At 41.2% G+C, this 21,668-nt stretch overlaps 1 protein-coding gene across 1 annotated transcript in view; it reads right to left on the reverse strand.

Annotated features, from left to right (window-relative positions):
- Positions 1-21,439, reverse strand: part of DCT (dopachrome tautomerase) — a 31,916-nt gene extending 10,477 nt beyond the window's left edge. Inside the window, exons 1-6 of the mRNA XM_039245717.1 lie at positions 21,145-21,439; positions 11,990-12,289; positions 9,804-9,904; positions 9,505-9,671; positions 7,911-8,090; positions 6,115-6,250 (exon numbers count right to left, since the gene is read on the reverse strand). Of these exons, the coding sequence (XP_039101648.1) occupies positions 6,115-6,250; positions 7,911-8,090; positions 9,505-9,671; positions 9,804-9,904; positions 11,990-12,289; positions 21,145-21,439 (1,179 nt within the window). The remainder of the gene's footprint in view (positions 1-6,114; positions 6,251-7,910; positions 8,091-9,504; positions 9,672-9,803; positions 9,905-11,989; positions 12,290-21,144) is intronic.
- Positions 21,440-21,668: the final 229 nt, after the last annotated feature.

The following is a 21,668-nucleotide window of genomic DNA, read 5'->3' on the forward strand; positions in this document are numbered from 1 at the left end:
TTGTATGAACAGAGGGTTAGATTTGCAGTAAAAATAAAATGTCAGAAGATGTTGTATTTTGTTACTGACTTGCATAGAGACCAGATCACTTTCACTAATACCCTTATGAACCTTTAGCTGTTGGTCTTTTTTGTCTTTCCAGAAGTCATTATCCTACAAGAACAGATAGATCAACAAAAGGAAACGTACATGCATGAAAAGATTCTGAACTTCATTATGCAAATTAAAGCTCACTGAAATACCATTTTCACCTATCCCATTAGCAAAGATGAAGAAGTGGATTTACACACTGGATTAATGAGAGAGAGTTGGGGAGCTGCCACTCTGCTCTGCAGCTGGTTGGAGGGAGAATTATTCAACCTTTGCGAGGCCAATTTTGGCAAAATTTAGTGACATTTCAAATACACTTTTTAAAAAAAATTTTTTTTACATTTATTCAATTTTGAGAGGCAGAGAGAGACAGAGTGCATGTGGGGGAAGGGCAGAGAGAGAAGGAGACACCGAATCTGAAGCAGGGTCCAGCCTCTGAGCCGTCAGCACAGAGTCTAACGTGGGGCTCGAACTCACGAACCTCAAGAACATGACCCGAGTGGAAGTCAGACACTTAACTGACTGAGCCACCCAAGCGCCACTCAGATACACTTATTTAATCTTGGACCTAGTAATTCTGTTCTCCTTACTTACCCTGTATGTTCAGGCATTGTAGCATTGTTTGCAAAGCAAGAGATTAGAAACCACCTACATGCCCATCAATGCAAAGGTGGTTAAAAATTTCAGGATAAACCACACTGTAGAATACAATACAGTCATAAAAAAAGGAATGAGAATGTCCTTTATAAATGGATACAGAATAATTAGAATAAGTAAAAAAGAAAACCAAAAAGAAAAAAAAAAACAAAAAAGGAAGTCACAGAATGTTTATAGTATGCTATCATTCAGATAACATGTTTGTACAGTTATAAAATATATATGGAAAAGTAGGAAAAAATGATAATGAATAGCCATGAAAGACTTCATCTTATGTCTTTTATAATTGAACTTCTTATGTGTATTATCTATTTTTAAATTTTTAAATGAAAACATTTAGGAAATTATGTAACAACCTAAAACGTATGCATTATAACTGCAATTGTGTAAACACAGAATATGAAAGGAAATAGGCAGAAAATTGAGATGGACTTACAGACATGTAAAAACTTTTTTGCTTATATTTCTGTAACTATCAATCATTGGAAATCATAAGCTATTAAAGAATTAAAAGTTGACATAAAACAATGTTCATTTAAATACTCAAGGTATTAGCCTAATTATGATTTTTCTTTTATAATAAAGATAAATTAAATGGATCCATTTTTAAGTGCTTCACTCTGGGGGAGAGGTATGCGATATCCTATATACTTCTTTTTAAAATTTTTTATTAGGGGCACTTGGGTGTCTCAGTTGGTTGGGTATCTGCCTTTGTTTGGCTCAGGTCATGATCTCACAGTTTGTGAGTTCGATCCCTGCATCGGGCTCTCTGCTCTCAGTGCAGAGCCTGCTTTGGATCCTCTGTCCCCTTCTCTGTCCCCCCATCCCCTCCTCCTGCACTCTGTCTCTCTTAAAAAAATAAACATTTAAAAAATTAAAAATAAATAAAATAAAATAAAAATTTTAACTAAACTCATACTAACTCAGAAACATATTATACTTGCTATTATGACCTATTTATTAGGTCATGATGACCCATTCATAAGAAGGGGATTAACTTCATGGAGTCGGGATTCTTGTTTTTGGAAACTCATTTTCTCTTTTCTTGCTTTATATTCCTAAATTAATGGAGCCATCTTATGCAACCATTTCACACTGTTAAGGAATATAGATGATAAGACTCCTTGTACATCTTACTCCCTGTAAAATTTTCAGTGTATACGGTGACAAACACATGAGCTGTGCAGTATTAGCTGTGCAATTGTCACTTGAAATTGAAATAATTAGTGCTGGCCAAATGTGCCTTCCTAAAAGGATGACAGCCAAATACAGCCCTAAGAATAATAGCTTTGAAATTGGGAAGAAAATGTTAAGTCTCTGACTTAGTTTCTTTTGTGGCAATTAACTCAACTACTTAACTTTAGGGTCTTTTGGTTTTCCCTTTTTCTTCCCCCCAGATAATATATAAATTCAGTATTGAAGACCACACTGCTTGGCATTGCTGTGACCTAATCTTATTTTCCATGATAATGTGTGCATTTCCTTCAATTACCTTATGAATTATTAGAACTTCAGAGACTGGTTCAGAGTTTTTTCCTGTATTTTAACATTACATCTTTTGCTCATTATTGTGATCACATACAACTTTGTGCCTCTCTTGCTTGAAGAGATTTCATGAAAATAATTTTAATAAGTGTGGTATGCAATATATTTGCATAAATTGCCTCGTGAATTTAAAATTCCAGAAGCTATCGCTCTTTTAATTGAAATGCTTTAACCTGGATCTCAATATGTGAAAAAATTATTTAAGGCTGAATTGGCTTCAACATGAAACACTATGTCAATAGCCTAAAGTAATTGTGAGTTCTGGAACATTATTCCTTCCTAGCCAGCAAAGAAAGGCTTTGGCTTTTTGTCTATTTATATGCACATGGCGACTGATACCAAAGAAAAACAAAATTTTAAATATTAAAGGTATTAAAAGTAATGAAGACAAGGATGATCAAACATCTAGTATCTTTGAACTACATGTAAGTCACAGAATTAGAATTCTTCATCCATAAAGCCATAATGTGGGCTCCCAATCAGAGCAGGAAGAGAGAGATAGTCCTACAGAGAAGGGATATTAATTCCTTAGAACAGGGGTTGGCAAACGAAAGTCTGTGGGCCCAGCAGAGCTCATCACCTGTTTTTTTAAATAAAGTTTTATTAGAACACCACATTCACTTGTTCCTTACCGCCTATGGCTGCTTTCACGCTACAGTGGCAGGGGTGAGATCATTTGGCTTGCAGGGCCTAAAACACGCGTTATCGGGCCATTCACAGAAAAGTGAATGAAGCCCTATGTACATAATAGGCATCCTCCAAAGGAGATAAGAGGTAACAATCCTTGAAACTTAGGATGCTGAAAAGCAAATTATCAGCATCGCCCTTATTTCCTTTAGTAGGAGAGAAAGGTAGTGTGGGGGGGCGGGGGGGTACAATCCTTAATCCAGAAGATTCTGCTGTTCTACTCTTAACATTTTGGACTACTGGATAAGGAGTGGTGTGGCATTTTCCCTCATGAATAGGGACTGTGTATAGCAATTATATTGTTGAAAATGTACGCTTTATAAAAACTTATTTAAAGAAATAGATCTTTAAATACAGATCTCTGTTGTAACTACTCACCCCTGTCACTGTAGCATGAAAGTAGCCATAGACGGCACATTATAGATAAACAGATGTGAAGATACATAGCCGAGAAAGGAGACAGAAGAACTCCTTGGCATCGCCTGATGGCTGAGACAAGAGCCAGAAAATGATGTGAAATATCAAGTTAGAACTCATGAATAAGGCAGGCATCTCACAGAGAAGACGGCTGTGGAGACCTCAGACAGAAGCCCCCACCTTGCTGGAGGTGGGGACTCAGAGTCCACATTTCTGATAACCCCTTCATGTTTCCCTACACACAAATATGACGGAAGAAACACTTTTGAGGAAGAAGAAACAGCTCCATCCACTGCTCTGTATCCAGATCTGCTCTAACTCGCCCTTGCCAAGTGTTCATCTATCTGGGAGTCCAGAAAGCTCTCTAGACCTTCATACCACCATGCAAGCTTGGAGCACTGTGAGCTATACCTTCACCCTCCTTCTTCATACCTCTTTTCTTTTGTACCTTGGGTGGAGTAAAAATAATAAATCACCTTTGAAATACCTCTGACTTTGTGCTTGTCGACAAAATTGCCCTCTGGCACAACTGTCTCCCACTGGAGAACAAGATAAGGAACCTTAATTAAGGTTTAGAAACTCAAAGCCAACATATAGTTCTCTAATTCTTTCCCAGAGAGAACCATAAAGCACTTTGTTATTTTATGATAACTTTTGTATTGGACTTGGAAGTTTCTAAACCAGCTTCTTATTACTCTAATCTATTAAGTGTTGCATTAATGAGCACACCACCCTCCTCCAACACCAGATCAAGCCCTGTGACCCGTACTTTGCAGAGTGGGAAACAGAGGCTCCGTACAATTCAGTGAGACTCCCAAGATTGCACAGTTCAGGACTAAATTAAACTTACTCGACTTATACTCCATTGTTCTTTTGACTATGCCATGCGACCTCCCAGGGGCCCAGGAAAATAAACTGCTATAAACTGATGGTTTCAGGATACACTGTGGTAAGGACGGAATTATGGCTCAAATTCATATGTTGAAGCACTAACCCCCAATGTGACTGTATTCAAAGATGGGCCCTATAAACAGGTCATTAGGGTGAAATTAGGTCATATGTGTGGGGCCCTGAGGTGATGGGACTGGTGTTCCCATAAGAAGAAGCACTGAAGAGCTCACTGCCTCTTTCCACTTAGCGTCCCTTTGTCAAGTTTCTTTCTGTTTTTCCTTTTGTTTTTAAGTGAGACAAACCTATCAAGGGAGCTCATTACACCATGAACTTTAAAGAACTATGAGGTTCCTCCATGATCAACAGAAGCTGTCTGTACTGGCTGTATATTACAGAGATCAAGATACGAAGCCAGTTAATAAATTAAGGAACATCAGATGTGGTTTCTGTGTTAAATGAAGGCATTTGTCGTTTTATTCTGTCCAGCACCCCTATCTCCACTCTCCACCACTCTACTGGCTGACACAAACTTTCTTTCCTGCACAGAGCTCCCTAAAGGTGTACTGTGCAGTGTTCACACACTTGGCCCCACAGCTCACTGGCGTAAAGGGGAGAGGGGTAAACAAGTGACCTTGGTCTGGCCAATCAGAATACCTCATTCCCCTTGCCACACGGATTGGTTCCTGGAGGTTATCCAGGCCTGGCAGATCCTGGGACTGTTCTCTGTTACTATGGTAACATGGCTGGTTCCTGCCCCGGTGGTAAACTGGTAGCATGAACATTTGCGGCTACAAATGGCTAACTCAGCTACCTCGTGGGAAGAGGTTGTTCATGAAGACAGAGACAGGGAGCTAGCTGACATCGTTTGAGCTCACAGATTCAGCCATACCTGAAGCCGGAAGCATTTCTCAGTTTCCCAGTTATTTAAGTCAAAACATTATTTTTTAAATTCTAAATTAATATGAGTAGAATCTGTTCATTTGCAAACCAAAAAGAGATGACTGAATATACAGCTGAGTTTGCAAATTGACCCAAATCGTTCAGCCCTACCAACTTCTCTTACAGATCAGTGGCCTCCTTCGACTGAGGGTAAGTAGTGACCAGTAGTGCCCTCCCCATCTCAAATAAACTTGTTACTAGGAGGCCTGTAACCATGAAAGCAACTGAAGACCAACTTCCGGTAAACCTATAAGCAGTGATTAGCAAGTAGACACAGAAGGACTAGAAGAACCATTGTTGTACTCTGAGGGAAGACCACACTCTCTTCTGACAAGTGTCTTACATGGAAGATCCAGTCAAAAGTGGACATGATGACGTGGAGACAGCAGGAGCTGCTCATTTATAGGCAGAATGCTTTGGAAAGTGAGGGGGACCCAGGACCAAACACCAAACAGGGCTGGACTTCATGTGCTGCTCCAAAGTGGCCAAGTGACTGGGCTCCACACAAGGGTCATGGCAGAGCCACCATTCATCTTATCATTGAAAGATCATTTCCATCATACTAATTTATTATATAAATTATGCTAAGTTGTGACATAATTTATAATATCATTCTGCTAACTTATGAAGCCACCTCTGGACTATAAACTCCTGCCTGGGGTCATTCCAAAGCTAGTCATCTCTAAAGCATGGGTTTCTGAAGAGGGGACTTTGGATGCCACCTAACCACCTCTCCGGTGTAGAATGAAATGAATTTACGTATGAATGCATCCTATTCTTCACACAGAGAGAAAAAAACACACACCAAACCTTAATCTTCCTGAAAAGCAAATAAATCCCATGTATTATCTAGAAAATTTCCCATCTATTCCGAGTCTTTGAACATACCACAAAAATGGGATCGTTCGCAGCGGAGTGAGGCAAAGCATTTGTCCCATTCAAGAAGGAGTGAACCAAGTTATGCAGGCTCATCACTTGAGAGTCCAGGACTCCGTTTGCCTTATCAAAGCCTTCCAGGGCATTCCTGAGAGAAGTCAATATGTCAGCAACAAGAGTCAGCAATTGATAAGGGTCTCTTTTTATTGTTTCCAACCTAATAGTCTTCTAACTTGAGATGGGGTAGGGAAAAGGGAAGTGCTGTCACAGCTAATTAACTACAAATTAGTCCCAACCTTTAATAATGATCTTCCATAAGGGGAGGGAACTCTTGATCAATGCTACTATTGCACTGCTCAGGGGGATCATAGCTCCTTTCTGTGTACTGTATGACCGACTTTTACCTTCATATCTTCCCCCATGCCAGACTATGAACTCTTAGAGGACACAGACTGTGTTTTCTTCTGATTTTTATTGCCAGGGCTCAGTACCACCCCCAGCACATTGCCTGTGATCAGATATAGTTTTTGAATTAACATATAATCTTATATTCGCATTTCTCAACTAAACAGACCTCTGGCTTGAGTGTAAGAAATAAGTATGGATATAAATAAGATTTTAAACAAAGATGAATAGGGCTTCAAAAAGGCACAGTGGACAGATTCATGGTCTGTGATCAGTTGTATTCAGCATTCTAAACATATGTCCAAATTCTTCTTACCCTTGTTGATTTCCCCTCCCCATTTTTAGGAAATTCAAATTGCCTTCATCCTAACTCAGGGATCCTCAGATTTAAGTGTACATGGGAATCACTGGAGAAAAACACATATTTCATGCCCCACACTCAAGAGTTTCTGATTCAGTAGGTGTGGGCTGGGTCTTCACAATCTGTCTTTCTAACCAGCTCCCAAGTGATGCCCATTATGGTGGTGTAGGCTTCACACCTTAATAACCACCCCTTTAATTCAAATATATAAAGATTACACTCCATTTCTACAGCATTTTTACTACAGTAAAAAACGAATGCATACTCCTGTTCAAACAATCTGAAATGTCAGCCTTTATATGACCTTAGACACTACTCTGAGGTCTGCGTCTCATGCCAGCACAGACGCCGAGCTCTACTGCACTTAGCACAGCCTCTGCATTTACGTTCAGTTTACCCTGGCCCGGCCCCACATAACCCATCAGTTGTATAATTTGCCCTCAGTGAGAATCTGGTTTGGAAGACCATGAATCTATCCACCATGCCTTTTTGGAGCCCCATTCATCTTTGTTTAAAATCTTATTTAGAGCTGTACTTATTTCTTACAATTCTTAAAGTCTTTTTAGAGGGAGAAAATTATTAGTGGGCCTTTAAATTTCAAGTATTGTAATGTCATTGCTGTGCTGTAATTTGAGCTGCAGTTAGTCTGTAATACTCTGATGTCTCAGACTTCAATAGGAAGGTCTATGGCTGATAAATTTAAAAGAAAAGAAACAGAAAGAGCATGAGCAAATCTTTTTAAATACTATGTTTAATTAAGTGTCTTGGTTCTGAAGACGGTGCTTATATATGTGCTGTCATTAGAAATACAAAGGATGGTCTAGAATGGCTAAGTTAGAAGATATTAGAAGCACACTATCCATTAGAGTGGGTGGATGATGAGTGTCCTAACAGTGGTTCCTTGTTATCCTTGCTCATCAAGCCCCTACTTAGCTTCGTGAATGGCTCCCTGCATTGGATTTCCTTCCAGTTCATTGCATCCACAGGCATGAAAATCTAAAATCTTATAACCTGCCAGTCTAACAGAGCTCAGAGCACCAACCTGAAGCTGAAGGTAGAGTTCTGGAAGAAAGGGGGATTGTCAAACTTCTTGAGAGACAGACATTCTTGTACGTCTTTTAAAGTTGGCAGTTTCTCACTGTTTCTTCCCACTTGATTTCTTCTTAACAAACCTTCGGAAGTTCCATTACACAGGGTGACCCGGCGGTTATAATCATCTAGACTAAGGGTTGTAAGGAGAGTAAAAATAGTATGTGTTAATTTGTGGTGACTGTCGTAACTTTGAGCCAAGCAAACGAATCAAAAACTTAGTCATAACAAAATCTTATTATAGTTACCTTACAAGGGTCAAAAATATGTGGTAAAAGTACTATCTCCAAAAGTAATTATGGATTAAGGAGTTTCAAAAAACTAGAGGCATAAAATATTTATATATATGAAGATAAAGTACCATTCCATTGGAAAGTAAGAAAGTTGATAAGGCAAGATGGTGACTCCTATGAGGTGCATTTGAAAGATGAGTAACTGAAGAGAGAGCAGGGTGACCTGTGTTATACCCAGCTAAGCTAGTGTTGGTGCAAGTGGCTATGTAAGGCTAGGAAAACCTTTCAGGGAAACTGAAGGCAAATGAAGGGTGCCAGAGCCTCGTGGAAAATCTTTTCCTGAGATGAGTGCCAGGAAAAAGAAACCAATCTAAGGGATCACTGAGGACAGGTTTGTCCATGGGCTGCAGGCTGCTCATCTACCTAAGTGTCCTTCAGTATTTCAGAGATCATTCTTCCCTGCCCCATCCCTGGTGCCTCTCAGCTCACCATCGCCCAATGGTCCAGTCATACCAGACTGCTTCCAGAGACTTCTATAGCTTCATACATAATGTTCCCTCCACCTAGGACACACTCACCACCCTACCCTACATCTGCCAAAGGTCTGTGCCTCTGCCTTTTAGAGGATTCCCCTGACTCTCTTCTTGGCTATCCACTTATACCTATCATGATACTTTTCACACTATTGTAATTTGTTTATACACAATCTGCCTTGGTAAATATAAAACCATATTCAAATGGGAAGCTCTATTTGATTTATCCTTGTATTGCCAGTACTATTACGCTGTTTGGAATATGATCAGTGCTTAAGAAGTAGTTTGGCAGAGACTACTTCTGATTTTAAAACAGTTGATCTAGGGGCACCTGGGTAGCTCAGTTGGTTGAGCATCTGACTTGATTTTGGCTCGGGTCACGATCTCATAGTTTGTGGGATCGAGCTCTGTGTCCGACTTTGTGCCGCCAGTGTGGGACCTGCTTGGTGTTCTCTCTCTCCCTCTAGGCCCCTCCCCTGCTCGTGCTCTCTCTCTTTCTCTCTCTCTCTCAAAATAAAGAAACATTAAAAAAAGAAAACAGTTGATCTAGAAATGATGACCAAGCACATTCAATTCACAAGTGTAATTTCAATACCTACATTTTTTTAATTAAGGGGCTTCGAATTTTTAAAAATCCCACCTCCTTCAGGACAATAATTTTGAGCAACACGGAAACAGAGCTCAACACACATTAGAAACAGAAATATGAAGTGCCCCTCCCTCTGTCAGACGTAAGAAAATGTGGTCTCTGTATTTCCATTGCAGGTACATGTGTCATTACCTGTCACAGATAACTTCCCAGCTGGAGAATCTTGAGTTATGACTAATCAGAGTTGGGTCATCTTGACGTGCTGCCCCAAAGAGCTCATCTGTGCACACGTCACACTCGTTCTTTCCAGTGGCAAAGTTCCAATAGGGCAAAGCAAAGGACTCATTGCCAAGAAGTTGCTAAAAGCACAGGGCATGCCTAGTTATTTAACTCATAATATCAAATACAAGAAAAAAGCATATAAAGCAGAGACTGCCATGGTCTTGACCAAATGAAGAATTCAAAGTACCCAATGCATCATTTTGACCAACCTGGAGGTACCTTTCCAGCCACAGCAAGTGGTACCGATGCCATGTAACGAAGGCGGGTCCTTGGTGTGAGAAGTCTATGGCCTTGTATGGGCGCCCTGGTCCTAAAGCAGACGGGAAACAGAGCAAAGATCACGCAATAGAATTTTTTCAAATGTCAAACCTTACCCCAGTGGGAGGGGTCTACAGAGCCAATAAGTCCATACTGTTTTAATTGAAAAAAAAAAAAAAGTTTTTTTGTTTTGTCATTTATCTCTCTGCAAGCAGCAACAAAACAATTTCAGAAGCAACCAGCTCTTTGAGGATAAATTCTCCTTCTTCTCTCGAAAGTTTGATTGTCAACAGGGACCCACAGAAATTCAGGTCACTCTAAGCTTTGAGAGCCCCTGACATCTATTTAATTTTTAAGCAACACTTCATGAAGATGAAATAAGAGTATCCACAGGACTAGATCATGAAGCCCTCAATGAAACATATTTTCAAAAGACATTTTCCAACCCGTTCCTTACAAATGCACACATTCAAAAGGGAGGGATTAATAATAAAGTAACTTCAACTGCATTTAGTCCTAATTCAGGCATTTATGAAACTGGAAAGAACTTTCAGTTCTTTTGGGTTTTGCCTCAGCCATTGATCAGTTAAAGCCACTAGCTGACAAGCACGGTTGCCAAGACTAGAAGTGAGAGAAATACATCCAAACCAATCTGGCTCGCCTCTGGAACTGCCAATTTTAGTGAACAGCTTCGGGCAATTTAATGACCTCCTGCCTGCCTGTTCATCTTTCTTCCTCTTTTGTAACAGCTTTCAATGGTTATGTAGAAACTTTAGCTAACTTCAGTTCTTTCTCCAAGTACCTATAATAACTTCGGAAAGCTGCACAGACACAAATATAAATTTAATTCCTAGATCCAACCAGAAATTATAGTCTTCTTTCCCTCTAGAGAGACTACCCTCTCATAAAGCAAAAAGTTCTCAGAGTGATGACAGGAAAACTATACAGGTTTATAGCCAGAAGAGCCTCCTTATCTATCGATAAAGAAAGACAGATGCTCACCTAAGAGGCGAGATTTTAAAGGACTCACACTGAGGAAGGATCGGCTGTCACAGATGATGGCTACATAGTCCTTTCTAAATGTTCTCATTCAGAGCACAGTTTAATAGTCCCAAAACAAACTAATGATGCAAAATCAAAGGGCACCCAGCTAGCTCAGTCGGTAGAGCGGGAGACTCTTAATGACACAAAACCAAGCAAGAGTGGTAAAGACAGAGACAGACAATTCTAATGGGAATCTGGCTATTCCAAGTGAACTTTATGTCTTCACGTGCCCTGACCTTAACCAGGGATCCCAGAGGTGGGAGTGATAGGTATAGCCAATGTTGCAGAACTGCAGTGAGCAGAACTGGGAATGGATTCACATCCCCCTGGAATGTAGTGATATCTGCGGCATTCACTGAAAAATATCTGAGGTTGCAGCTGGACCTATTAGATTAATGAAGTTCCCAACAACCCCCATTCTAAGTCTCACGCAGGCCCTGATTTTTAGGATCTAGAAGGGCAGGGCACCATTTTCTCAAGCATCCTTTATAACTGTGGCTCAAAGGGCTAATTCAGGAGGAACTCTCCATTGCTGGCTCATGCTTTTCCTTAACAACAGAACTCCAGAAACACCTGGGGATCCCAGCAATAGCGCAGTGTGTTATGGGCACCATAAATGAAGACTATCTGAAGGTCTAAAGACAAACACATGAGAGTTTAACGAAACACACTTTCTCCACACACACTTTCATTCTGCACAGAGAAGCTTCACGTGCTTTAGCACATGTTCAGTTAATTCCTCTAATTTGAAGGGAAGGGTCAGAGAGGGCTTCCGTGACCAGACTTGGGAATGTTTTCTTCTGGAATCAAAAGGAATGTGCCTTCTCCGCTTCACCAACTCTTGCCTTTGAGGAGCAGTAGCTTCACAGAGGAGAGTTTAGACTTTGAAACCAAAACGCAAACTCCAGGAGAAAACATTTTCGAATGTCAGCCAATGTACTGGTAGAAACTGCTCCATCCAATGACTTTTGTAAGCCTAACCCTTCCCCGAGGTTGCTCTTCTGTTAATTAACCTGCCTGAAATTACTTCCCACCCATCCACCCCCAGCCCCAAGCCTATAATAATATACCCTAAGCTAAGGGGAAAACCCACCTAACAATGTATCTCTAACAGAGTAATAATGGAGCCACACAAAGAAATCGTAAATGCTGCAGTTGGCGATCTGGGGCTGGGTCCCGTTGGGCCCCAGGAGGCCGAGCCAGTGTTGTGTGGTGATCACATAGTCGGGGTGTGTGGTGTTCTTTGCGAGGTCCAAGGCATCCAAGAACTGCTCCCTCTCCTGAAGGGTCAGGGAATGGATATTCTTCCGGACCACCAGGGGTTTCCTGTCGTTGCAGTCAGGGCCGGTCCACCCAAACCTGCAGAATCCACAGTGGTAGCCATAAAAATGTCCTGGTTCATTTTGAAAAGAAAAAAGGAGAGACAGAAGAGGAAGTCAGCTTATGTAACACGGAAGACATTTCTGAATTTGAACACGGGGATAGTGAGGAGGAGAAGCTGAAGGTGTTTACAAGGAGGCAAGGAAAACCAATTTCCTTCCCTTATTCTCCTCTTGAAATGTTGGCATCTCCAAGTGAACAGAGTACTAGAGAATTCCTGAGAAATACCCCAGCAGGGGCGCCTGGGGGGCTCAGTCAGTTAAGTCTCCGACTTTTAGTTTCGGCTCAGGTCATGATCTCATGGTTTGTGAGTTCAAGCCTCGAGCAGGGGCTCTATGCCCTGACATCATGGACCCTACCTGGGATTTTGTCTCTTCCTCTCCCCATCTCACATGCATGCTCGTGCACCCTCTCTCTCTCAAAATAAACAGACAAACAAACAAAGATAAATACTCCCAGCAAAGAAACAGAATAGGTGTCACATGCTGTTATGAGTGGACTGTGTCCCTTCAAAATCCGAATGTTGAAGCCCACACCCCCGGGCCCTCAGTGATGACTGTATTTGGAGCTAGTCTCCAAAGAGGTAATTAAGTTAAAATGAGGTCATTAGGTGGCCCCCAGCCCAACACTAGTGTCCTTATAAGAAGAGGAAATTGGGACAGCAATAGTTACAGAGAGAAGACCACATGAAGACACAGGGAGAAGCCAGGCCCGTACAAAGCAGGACAGAGGCCTCAGAAGAATCTAACCCTGACAACACCAGGGACTCTTGGCCTCCAGAAGGTGAGAGAAGGAGTTTCTGTTTGCCGCTCAGTCCGTGGCCCGCTGACTGCAGCCTTAGCAACCTAATACTCATGGGGCATCTTCCAAGGTGTCCTTCCTCTCATGACTCAGGTAGGCATCCCCCAGCCCATGCTCCCCCACGCCCACCCCCAGGCTGCACCCCGCCTTGCCCATGCAGGCTGCTGAGCCCCGCTGTCCCGGGGCCCATGCAGACGCAGACAGGCGGTTCACTGATTTAGAGAAGGAGGGGACTATACACCAGGCTCAGGACAGTACCCGAATAAATAGGCTGGTTTCCAGGAATTTAGGTGAAATCTAACATTAACAAAGCTGGTTTATTTCACAAAGGAGACAGAGTTAAGACAAAATCAATGGAGGCTGGCAGGTCATAAAGGTGAATTAGCTGCCATGATATCGCAAAGTGCAAATCACTGCAGGACTCCCCGTCCGCGGCACAAATGTCTCTGCTTTATCAACCCAGGGAATGAGTACTAGTCATATGAATTAGTACTAGTCGTACGAACTAAAGACCTTTCCAATTAGCATCTACATTGAAATTATTTCAGCTTGTCCTTGACTTTGCCCTTTTCAGTCTCAATTATTGCTATTGGTATGGCCGGCACCTCATTCCCTAGGTGGTGATAAGTTAGAGGGTAAACATTTAAATATTTCCGGAGCAAAGTGTTGAAGCCAAAGGGGATCATAACGCTCATCTTCCAGGCATTAGAGGAGTTAGATAAAGCGTGAGCGTGGGAGACCAACTCTGCTCCCCTGCCCTCCTCCCCTGTCCCTCTTCCCCTCATCTTCTCCCTTCTCCTCCTTTCCCTGCTCCCCCTCCCTCTCCACCTCTTCCCTCCCCTCCTTCCCTGACCCCTCCTCTCCACTTACTCCCCCTCCTCCCAGACCTTTTTACTTGCTCCCCATCCTGTCTGCAGCACTTTTCCCTCACCGTCTCCTTAAATTCCTCTCTGCTGGATTATCTACTGGGATTATCTACTACTGGTTTCAGCCTCCCAGTGGGTGGTCTACAAGGTCATCCTTGACTCCACCTGTCAGGGTCAGGTGCTCCTGCACTGAGCTCCCCTGGTACCGCATCTTCCCCTTTCGTTGTATTTGTCACAACTATGGACTCGCTTCAGAGACAGGCAACTAGAAGACAATTATCCTGCTGGGCTTCATACTAAATGACTATTTGTTGAATAAATAAGAGAAATATAGAGCCAAATTATCACATGTAGACTTTAAAACTCGTATACTTTGGGCTCCTGGGTGACTCAGTCAGTTGACCATCCAATTCTTGATTTCAGCTCAGGTCATGATCCCAGGGATGCGGGATTGAGCCCCGTGCTGGACTCCATGCTCAGTGTGGAGTCTGCTTAAGATTCTCCACCCCCTCACCCTTCTATTTCTCTCTTTCTATCTCTCTACCCCTCTCCCCAGCTCATGCTCTCTCTTTCTCACTAAAATAATAAAATAAAATAAAATAAAAATTGTACACTTCTATTTGTAGTCAAACCTCAATAAAGCTGAATTTCTTTTGAAAAATAATTAAAAACAAAGATGTATGAAGCTTATGGTAAATAAACCAATACACATAACATTTCTTCTTCCTCTTTCTCCCTATCCTTGTGGATTAGAAGGAAAAGCAGGCCAGGTAAATAATTTTGAAAAACTGTAAATACCAAAACAGAGGTAAGTAAAGAATACTATGACCATCGTAGAGAGAGGATTATTTGGATTTCTAAAGAAAAAGAAAAATTTACAATAGCATGAAACAAAATGATTAGCCTTTGTGTTGCATAAAAAAAAAAATGAACAGGGCTCCATTTCTATTCACTCAGTGGATTTTTTTTTAATGTTTATTTATTTTTGAGAGACAGAGAGTGCAAGTGGGGGAGGGGCAGAGAGAGCCAGGGACAGAGCATCCAAAGTGGGAACCGTGACCTGAGCCAAAGTCTGACACGTAACCAACTGAGCCACCCAGGTGCCCCTTCCCAGTGGATTTTTTGATGGATCAAGAAAATGTCATTAAAAATATCATAAGTAAGAAGAATTTTTTAAGGTAATTTATTTGGGTTCTATGCTTCTTGTGACATATGAAATATCCTATCCTCACATAGCTCAATTATCTCTATTTTCCTATGTTTTAATGCTGTATGAGAACATAAGTAAAAATACTAAAAGGAAAAAGTTCTACTAGTCCCAAGACTAAAACATATTTTTCAATAGTTTCAATTAAACACTAGAATTTACATTGATTACTAGAGTGAAGCCCTTAAATACACATTATTTATGCATATTTACTGAGCAACTAGTAGAGTCCCAGATGCTAAACAACATTCTCCAGGGTTATTTTCCCCCAGGGTCCCTACTCAAATTGTAGATCTGTTTCAAAACACCTTTGATTAAAACGTATCACCGTCTCTGGAAATGCTCAAAGGAATAGAGTCTCTTTTGAGGCATGAGTGAAAAAAACGCATCCAAAGAATACTAAATACCCAACTTTCCAGCAGTTTCCCTATAGGCAGGTGATTGCAGACGAATGCGTAGTCACAGCTTTACAACAGGTGAGTGAGCCTCTCCTTCAAAATGCTAAGGAATAGCAAACCTAAATTCTCTAATAATCAATTCAATAGGTTTCTACATTTAAATGCATGAAATTGTCTTTGAGTTTGATTGAAACCGAGTAACTCATAACTTATGCCACGAGATTTTATATTCCTGCACTTCCTTTACCACAATTATTTTTGGTTGCTAGAAACAAAATTATCAATAACTAATTATTTCCCCCATTTTTTATTCAACAGATAATTTATTAACACCTACTGCCTAAAGGGCAGGGGAAACTCAGCGTGCCTCTCTCTGTGCTCCCAACTTGGTATGTTCAGGGAAGTTGCCACGCTTTGTAACTTTGGACTTAACTTCCCCAAACCTGTCATATTGGGAAAGAGCTCTACTTCAGAGAGCTCTCATGAAAAACAAGCGCGTTAATATATTAAGCACGTAGCACGGTGTCTGGTCCGTAGTAAGTTCTATATTGTCATTATTAGTAGATACCAATTAACAAACAGTATTGTAAATATTTGTTTTCACATCTGTCTTCCTCATCCACTACACTGTGGACACCCTAAGAATCGTGTTGGGTTTTTTTTCCCTCTTTGTACCTAATGGGCCTAGCATATCTGGTACTAAATAAACATCGGTTGGGTGGGTAATGAATGAATCAATGAGTAATTAAATAAAAAACGCCAGGCACCCGGAGATATAAATACAAATAAGGTACAGTACCTTTATTTGGGAGATGAAGAACGTTGAGGGGAGGGTGCTAAAGGGTGACGGGCATTGAGGAGGGCACTCGCTGGGATGAGCACTGGGTGTCTTATGTAAGTGATGAATAACTGATCCTACCCCTGAAACCAATACTACACTGTGTGTTAACTAACTTCAATTTAAATAAAAACTCGGAATAAATAAATAATAAAACAGAGAGAAACAAAGGAAGAAGGACGCGTGTGCAATGAAACACCAACGCACATCTAACTGTGGGAAAAGTGAAAACAGAGGAATAAACCCAACACCACAGAACACAAAAGACAAAATGATGAATTCTGACTCGGGAGACCAGAGCTGTTTCACAATCATGCTGAATTGTGTTGAGCAAAGACGTTTCTTTTTACAAAACCATGCTTGCCTCCCAAAAGGAGCATAGACCCTCTAATTTTCTGAATAAGAAAGAATTGGGGTGGGGGGAGGGGTGAGATGGGTTAAGAGGATTAAGAAGTAGACTTTAAGTTACAAAATAAGTAAGTCATGGACATGTCATGTACGGCATGAGGACTATAGTCAACATTATTGTATTAACTTTCATTTTGTAGGTCTATGCAGCTGTGGGATCACTATGTCATACACCTGAAACTAATATAATATTATGTATCAATTGTGCCCCACTAAATAAAAAAAGAAAACATTTGTCTGCATCTGAGCTCACCTATAACCCAGAAATGTATTCAGTAAAAAATTTCCTTTTCCAGCATATCTCCCCAAAGCTCCGCAGTCAGACCCCTTTTATGTTTTGAGCCTCTAAACCTGGTCTAAAGAATTCGTTAAAATGCTGAGGACAACTGAAAAGCAAAACAACAGGAGAGCCCAGCACACAAAATGTTTATGTCTCTAATTTAGATTTCCTGGTGATTTCTTACATCAATTTAACCTGCGTTCCTTTTTTTTCCCCTTAATCTTCCAATAGCAGCAGCAAAAAATATAAGAAGATGGACCTTTCAGAAAAGATGGCATTATCTTACTGGAAAATGGAGAGAGAGAAAAAATGAAAGGGTCCCTTGATACTAATCTATCTACCATTGAATATGTCCTTGGGCAAAAATTAAATTTAAAAAGACAAAATCCTATACCTACTTAGGACTGGGATAAAAATAGAGAGTTAGAAAAACCAAGCCATGCACGTTCCTACATGAACTATATCAGCTCAACTTCAGAAAGCTATTAGACTAAATAAGCTTAAAGACCACCGATTAGTGAATTTACAAGGAGCTCTAAATAGCCTATTCCTTTTAATTAGAGATTCTATTATTTTAATAACAATACTTTATGCTCACATAGAGCCTTTCATCTACAGAACTCAAAAAGATTTTACAAGTATGGTTTCATCATTATCCCCATTTTAGAGACTGGAAAATGGAGGCACTTAGTCACTTGTACAAACAAGAAGTTCTCAGACAACTGTTCAAAAACTATTTGGTGTGCATGTTTTCCAAAACTCCAAAAATACAGCTGCAATTGGTATGTTCTTAGACTTCTACGGTGAAGAGCTAATGCCATAGTCTCCCGAAATTCAGATCTTCCTCACCACTAAATTTGGTAATTATTTGGTTTCAACTTTTCCTTACAGAGAATAGAGAAGTTCTCTCTAGAAAACTTAAACACATAATTTAGAGGTTTTGTTTTTTTTTTCCCGTTCAGAGTTTGTTTTTATTTCTCTTTCCTGGGTTAATATCATTTACCAGCTACAAGCTTGTGAAGACTACGGGATATTTTTTTATTTTATTTTATGGGGGTTAGAACATTTAACATGAAATCTACACCCCTTAACACATTTTATGTTATTAACACATATGTTAACCCCAGGTAAATGTGGTACAGTCTCTCTCTCAGCTTATTCATCTTGCTTAACTCAAACTTTATGTCCGTTGATTAGTAACTCTCCATTTCTCACTCCCTTGGTCCCTGGTAACTACCATTCCACTCTTTGATTTTATGAATTTGAGTATTTTAGATACCTCATAAAAGTAGAGTCATACCCCATTTGTATTTCTGTGACTACCTTACATACTTAGTGTAATGTCCCCCACGTTCACCAATGTTGTCACATATTGTGCAATTTCCCTCTTTTTTAAGGCTGAATTCAATTCAGTTGGACGTATATACCACTTGGCTAAAATGTGGAGAAATTGGAATCCTTGAACACTACTGGTGGGAATGCAAAATGGTGCAGCCACTATGGAAAAAACAATATGAAGCTTCCTCAAAACAGTAAAAACAGAACAACCATATGATCCAGTAATTCCACTTCTGGATATTTATCCAAAAGAATGACGATCAGGATCTTGTAGAGATATTAGCATTCCCATGTGTATTGTGCCACTATTTTCAAGATCCAAGATGTAGAAACAATCTAAATGCCCACTGATGGATAAATGATGCATTGATTTTTCCATTGCATTAACAAAGTTCAGGGTCATCAATAGTCTGCTTTCCAGAGCTCAACGATATCCCTTCCTTAATAACCTTTGAGTGACATAGAAGAATCCCAGCATCCCTCTTTACTAAAAGCTCTGAGGATACCAGAGAGGAGAGCTTTTGGGGGTTCATGATGGGGTTTCAATTCTGAAGACTGTCCCCCAAGCCATGAAAAGCTTCCCTTGTAAGGCAAGCAACTCACTCTTTGGGGGAGAATAAGCTGAATGAAGGTCACGTGGCTAGCTCTGGGACACATGACACATCACAGAATGGTGATTTCTGTTTATACTAAATTGATTTCCAATTCAGCCACTAGGACTTGGTCTGATGCCCTGAGACTCAAAGAATAAGACCACCTGGCCAACATAAGTGGAGCCATCCAACATTCATATGGAAGGAGCTATGGTCCTGAATGAGTCCACACAGATCAAATCATGGAGGGGGAAGAGAGCAATAGCCTGGCAGTTGGTCTCAGGAACAGCCATGTCCTTGACAATGTCTGGAAATGAAGACCATACACACTGAGAAAACTCTGCTTCCTTAAACTGGCCTATAGACATTGATGTCCTTATAGTCTGGACTTACAGGCCAAACCCTGTTTCTGATCTCCTGCCTCCTGGTATATGTTTATCCTCCTCAGAGCAGGGATCTCTTTTTATGTTAGGAAGTAGGTCACTGTTACCTGAATTTCCTGTCTCTTCTGGAGAACTATTTATAGGCACTTCTTCTGGAAAGAGAAATTACACTTATCCCTTCTATTCTGCCATTCTCTCTCCTTTCCCTCCCCCTTAAAAAATAAATAAATAAAACACTTGCTAGCCAGGTCAAAAATATGAAGTAGATGGTGATAAGAAGAGGTAGAAGTTATATGTGATTTCTTAATATCCTCTGCTCCCAGATTCTATAAATGGGCATGGCCAACCATTGTAAGTCATGGCACTCTATCATTGATTGGCCTGAAATAAGTATTACACAAGAATTTTTGAGTCATAGACAAGTAAGTTACTATGTAGTACGGTTTCAATCACACAAGTAATATGAAACCTGCTGCTTGTCGGTCAAAAGCCATGAGAATCCATGAGATAATGTCTAGAGAAGCAAATGCTCTATCAGCTTAGAAAAAAATGGATAGTGTAGATTCAACACGCTTTTTAAAACTTTTGTCACAATGGATAATACCCAAGGCAAACCTAACGATTCCTCTGAATCACAGAATTAGCAATGCAGCTACAAAATGATGTAGACGGCCAGATTTTTTTTACAATTTAAAATAACTAACATCATTCCTACATTAACGTCACAGTCCTTTGTACATTGCCTTAGTTTACATTTTGATGCTCCTGCATAGCTCAATTATCCGTGTTTCCTGTGTGCCAGCGTCCTATGAGAACATGAGTGAAAGATAATAATATTTTAAAAAGGAAAACTTCACATGCAGCTGGATGCTGTAGAGCAGTGGCCAAGGGCTTGGCTCAAGTTGCCGCTTGTGTTTTCTGTGTTTCAAATGCCCTGGCAGCCTTTGAGTGGTTATCCCCGCTGTGTATGGCTGCTGAACAGAGAGGCACTACCGAGGAGGATTTGAGGAGCCTCAGAGGAGCCGGAGGAATAAGAAATGCCCAGAGATTTCAAGGAAATGAGTCATCACAGAGACCAAGGTCTGAAAGAGGGACCCAGAGCAAATGTTGAAATGCCCACATCCAACCCAAGCAAGAGCAGAAAAAGCCATTGTTATTTTATGCCTCTCCTTCCCCAGCTCACTGTGACTCTGTCCCACCACATCCTCCAACTTTAGCCAAGTGGCAACCCAAGCGTAACCTTAAATATTAGCAAGATGTACTCTGCTTGAGACCCTTTCAAAACATGAGAAACACTGAGGCCAGGACCGTGGAACACCTGCCTTTGACGCCTGCCTTCTAGATGCCAAGGTTCCCCACCCCCTCTTCTACAAGCGCAAACCCATTTCAGAAGGGGAGGCCATCAAATCCATCTTGAAAGGACTTGCTCTGAGGTTCAAAGCTGACTCTGGAGCTCGTTAGCTTCCCCTTCCAACAAACAAGCCAATGATGTATTGGCATGAGTTCACATAACCAAGCCTGGCCCACGGAATATTCATTTGGTTTCTATAACCAGCTGTACTAGAGGGTGTGAAAAATATAACCAACACATCAGTCTTACTCAGTTCGTTGCCTATGAGAAACCAACTTGGTTGACCATTTAAAGCCTAGTCTAACAGTTTCAAGGGTCTCATCTCTTTCTGAGAAGGGGCTCCACTCCCACCTGGGGTCCCCTGACCCGGCTCAGGGCATGCCCATGTCTGTCCACCTGCCTCACCTCTGCATCTGCAGGTCCGATGGAAGAACCTCCTTGGCCACCATTCTCGGTCATCCTGGTTCCGTAGGACGTAAGGACCACTCCAGGGCCTGGTGTCAGCTTGCACCTCCATGCACTCACCCCGGCCCTCCAGATAGCCACAGATGTTGTCCGGGTCGTCACCCAGCGACGGGCAGCACTCCTTGCTCACCAGGTTGTTCACCGTCATGCAAACCCTGGGGAACTGTGCCCAGGCTCCGGGCAGGATTCCACAGCCCAGGCAACCGAGCAAAAGCCCCCACCCAAGGGGGCTCATGGCTTTATCGGCAGAAGAACTCGCTCTTGCTTTCCACTCCCTGATTCTACCCTGGCTTTCTCCTTGTCTTCCACTCTTAAGCTCTTGAGCATTCATTCCGGTGATTTTTGGTTTTGAGCTGAGGGAGTTGTTACTGTTTTGTTTTGCGTTCTATTGCTCTCCTCTTTAAAAAAATACCTACAAAAATCGCAGAGCCCACCTGTGTACACGTGTGTACGTGCACATGCAC

Source organism: Hyaena hyaena, unplaced genomic scaffold, assembly GCF_003009895.1.
Source record: "Hyaena hyaena isolate Hyena2069 unplaced genomic scaffold, ASM300989v1 scaffold_263, whole genome shotgun sequence".
NCBI lineage: Eukaryota > Metazoa > Chordata > Mammalia > Carnivora > Hyaenidae > Hyaena > Hyaena hyaena.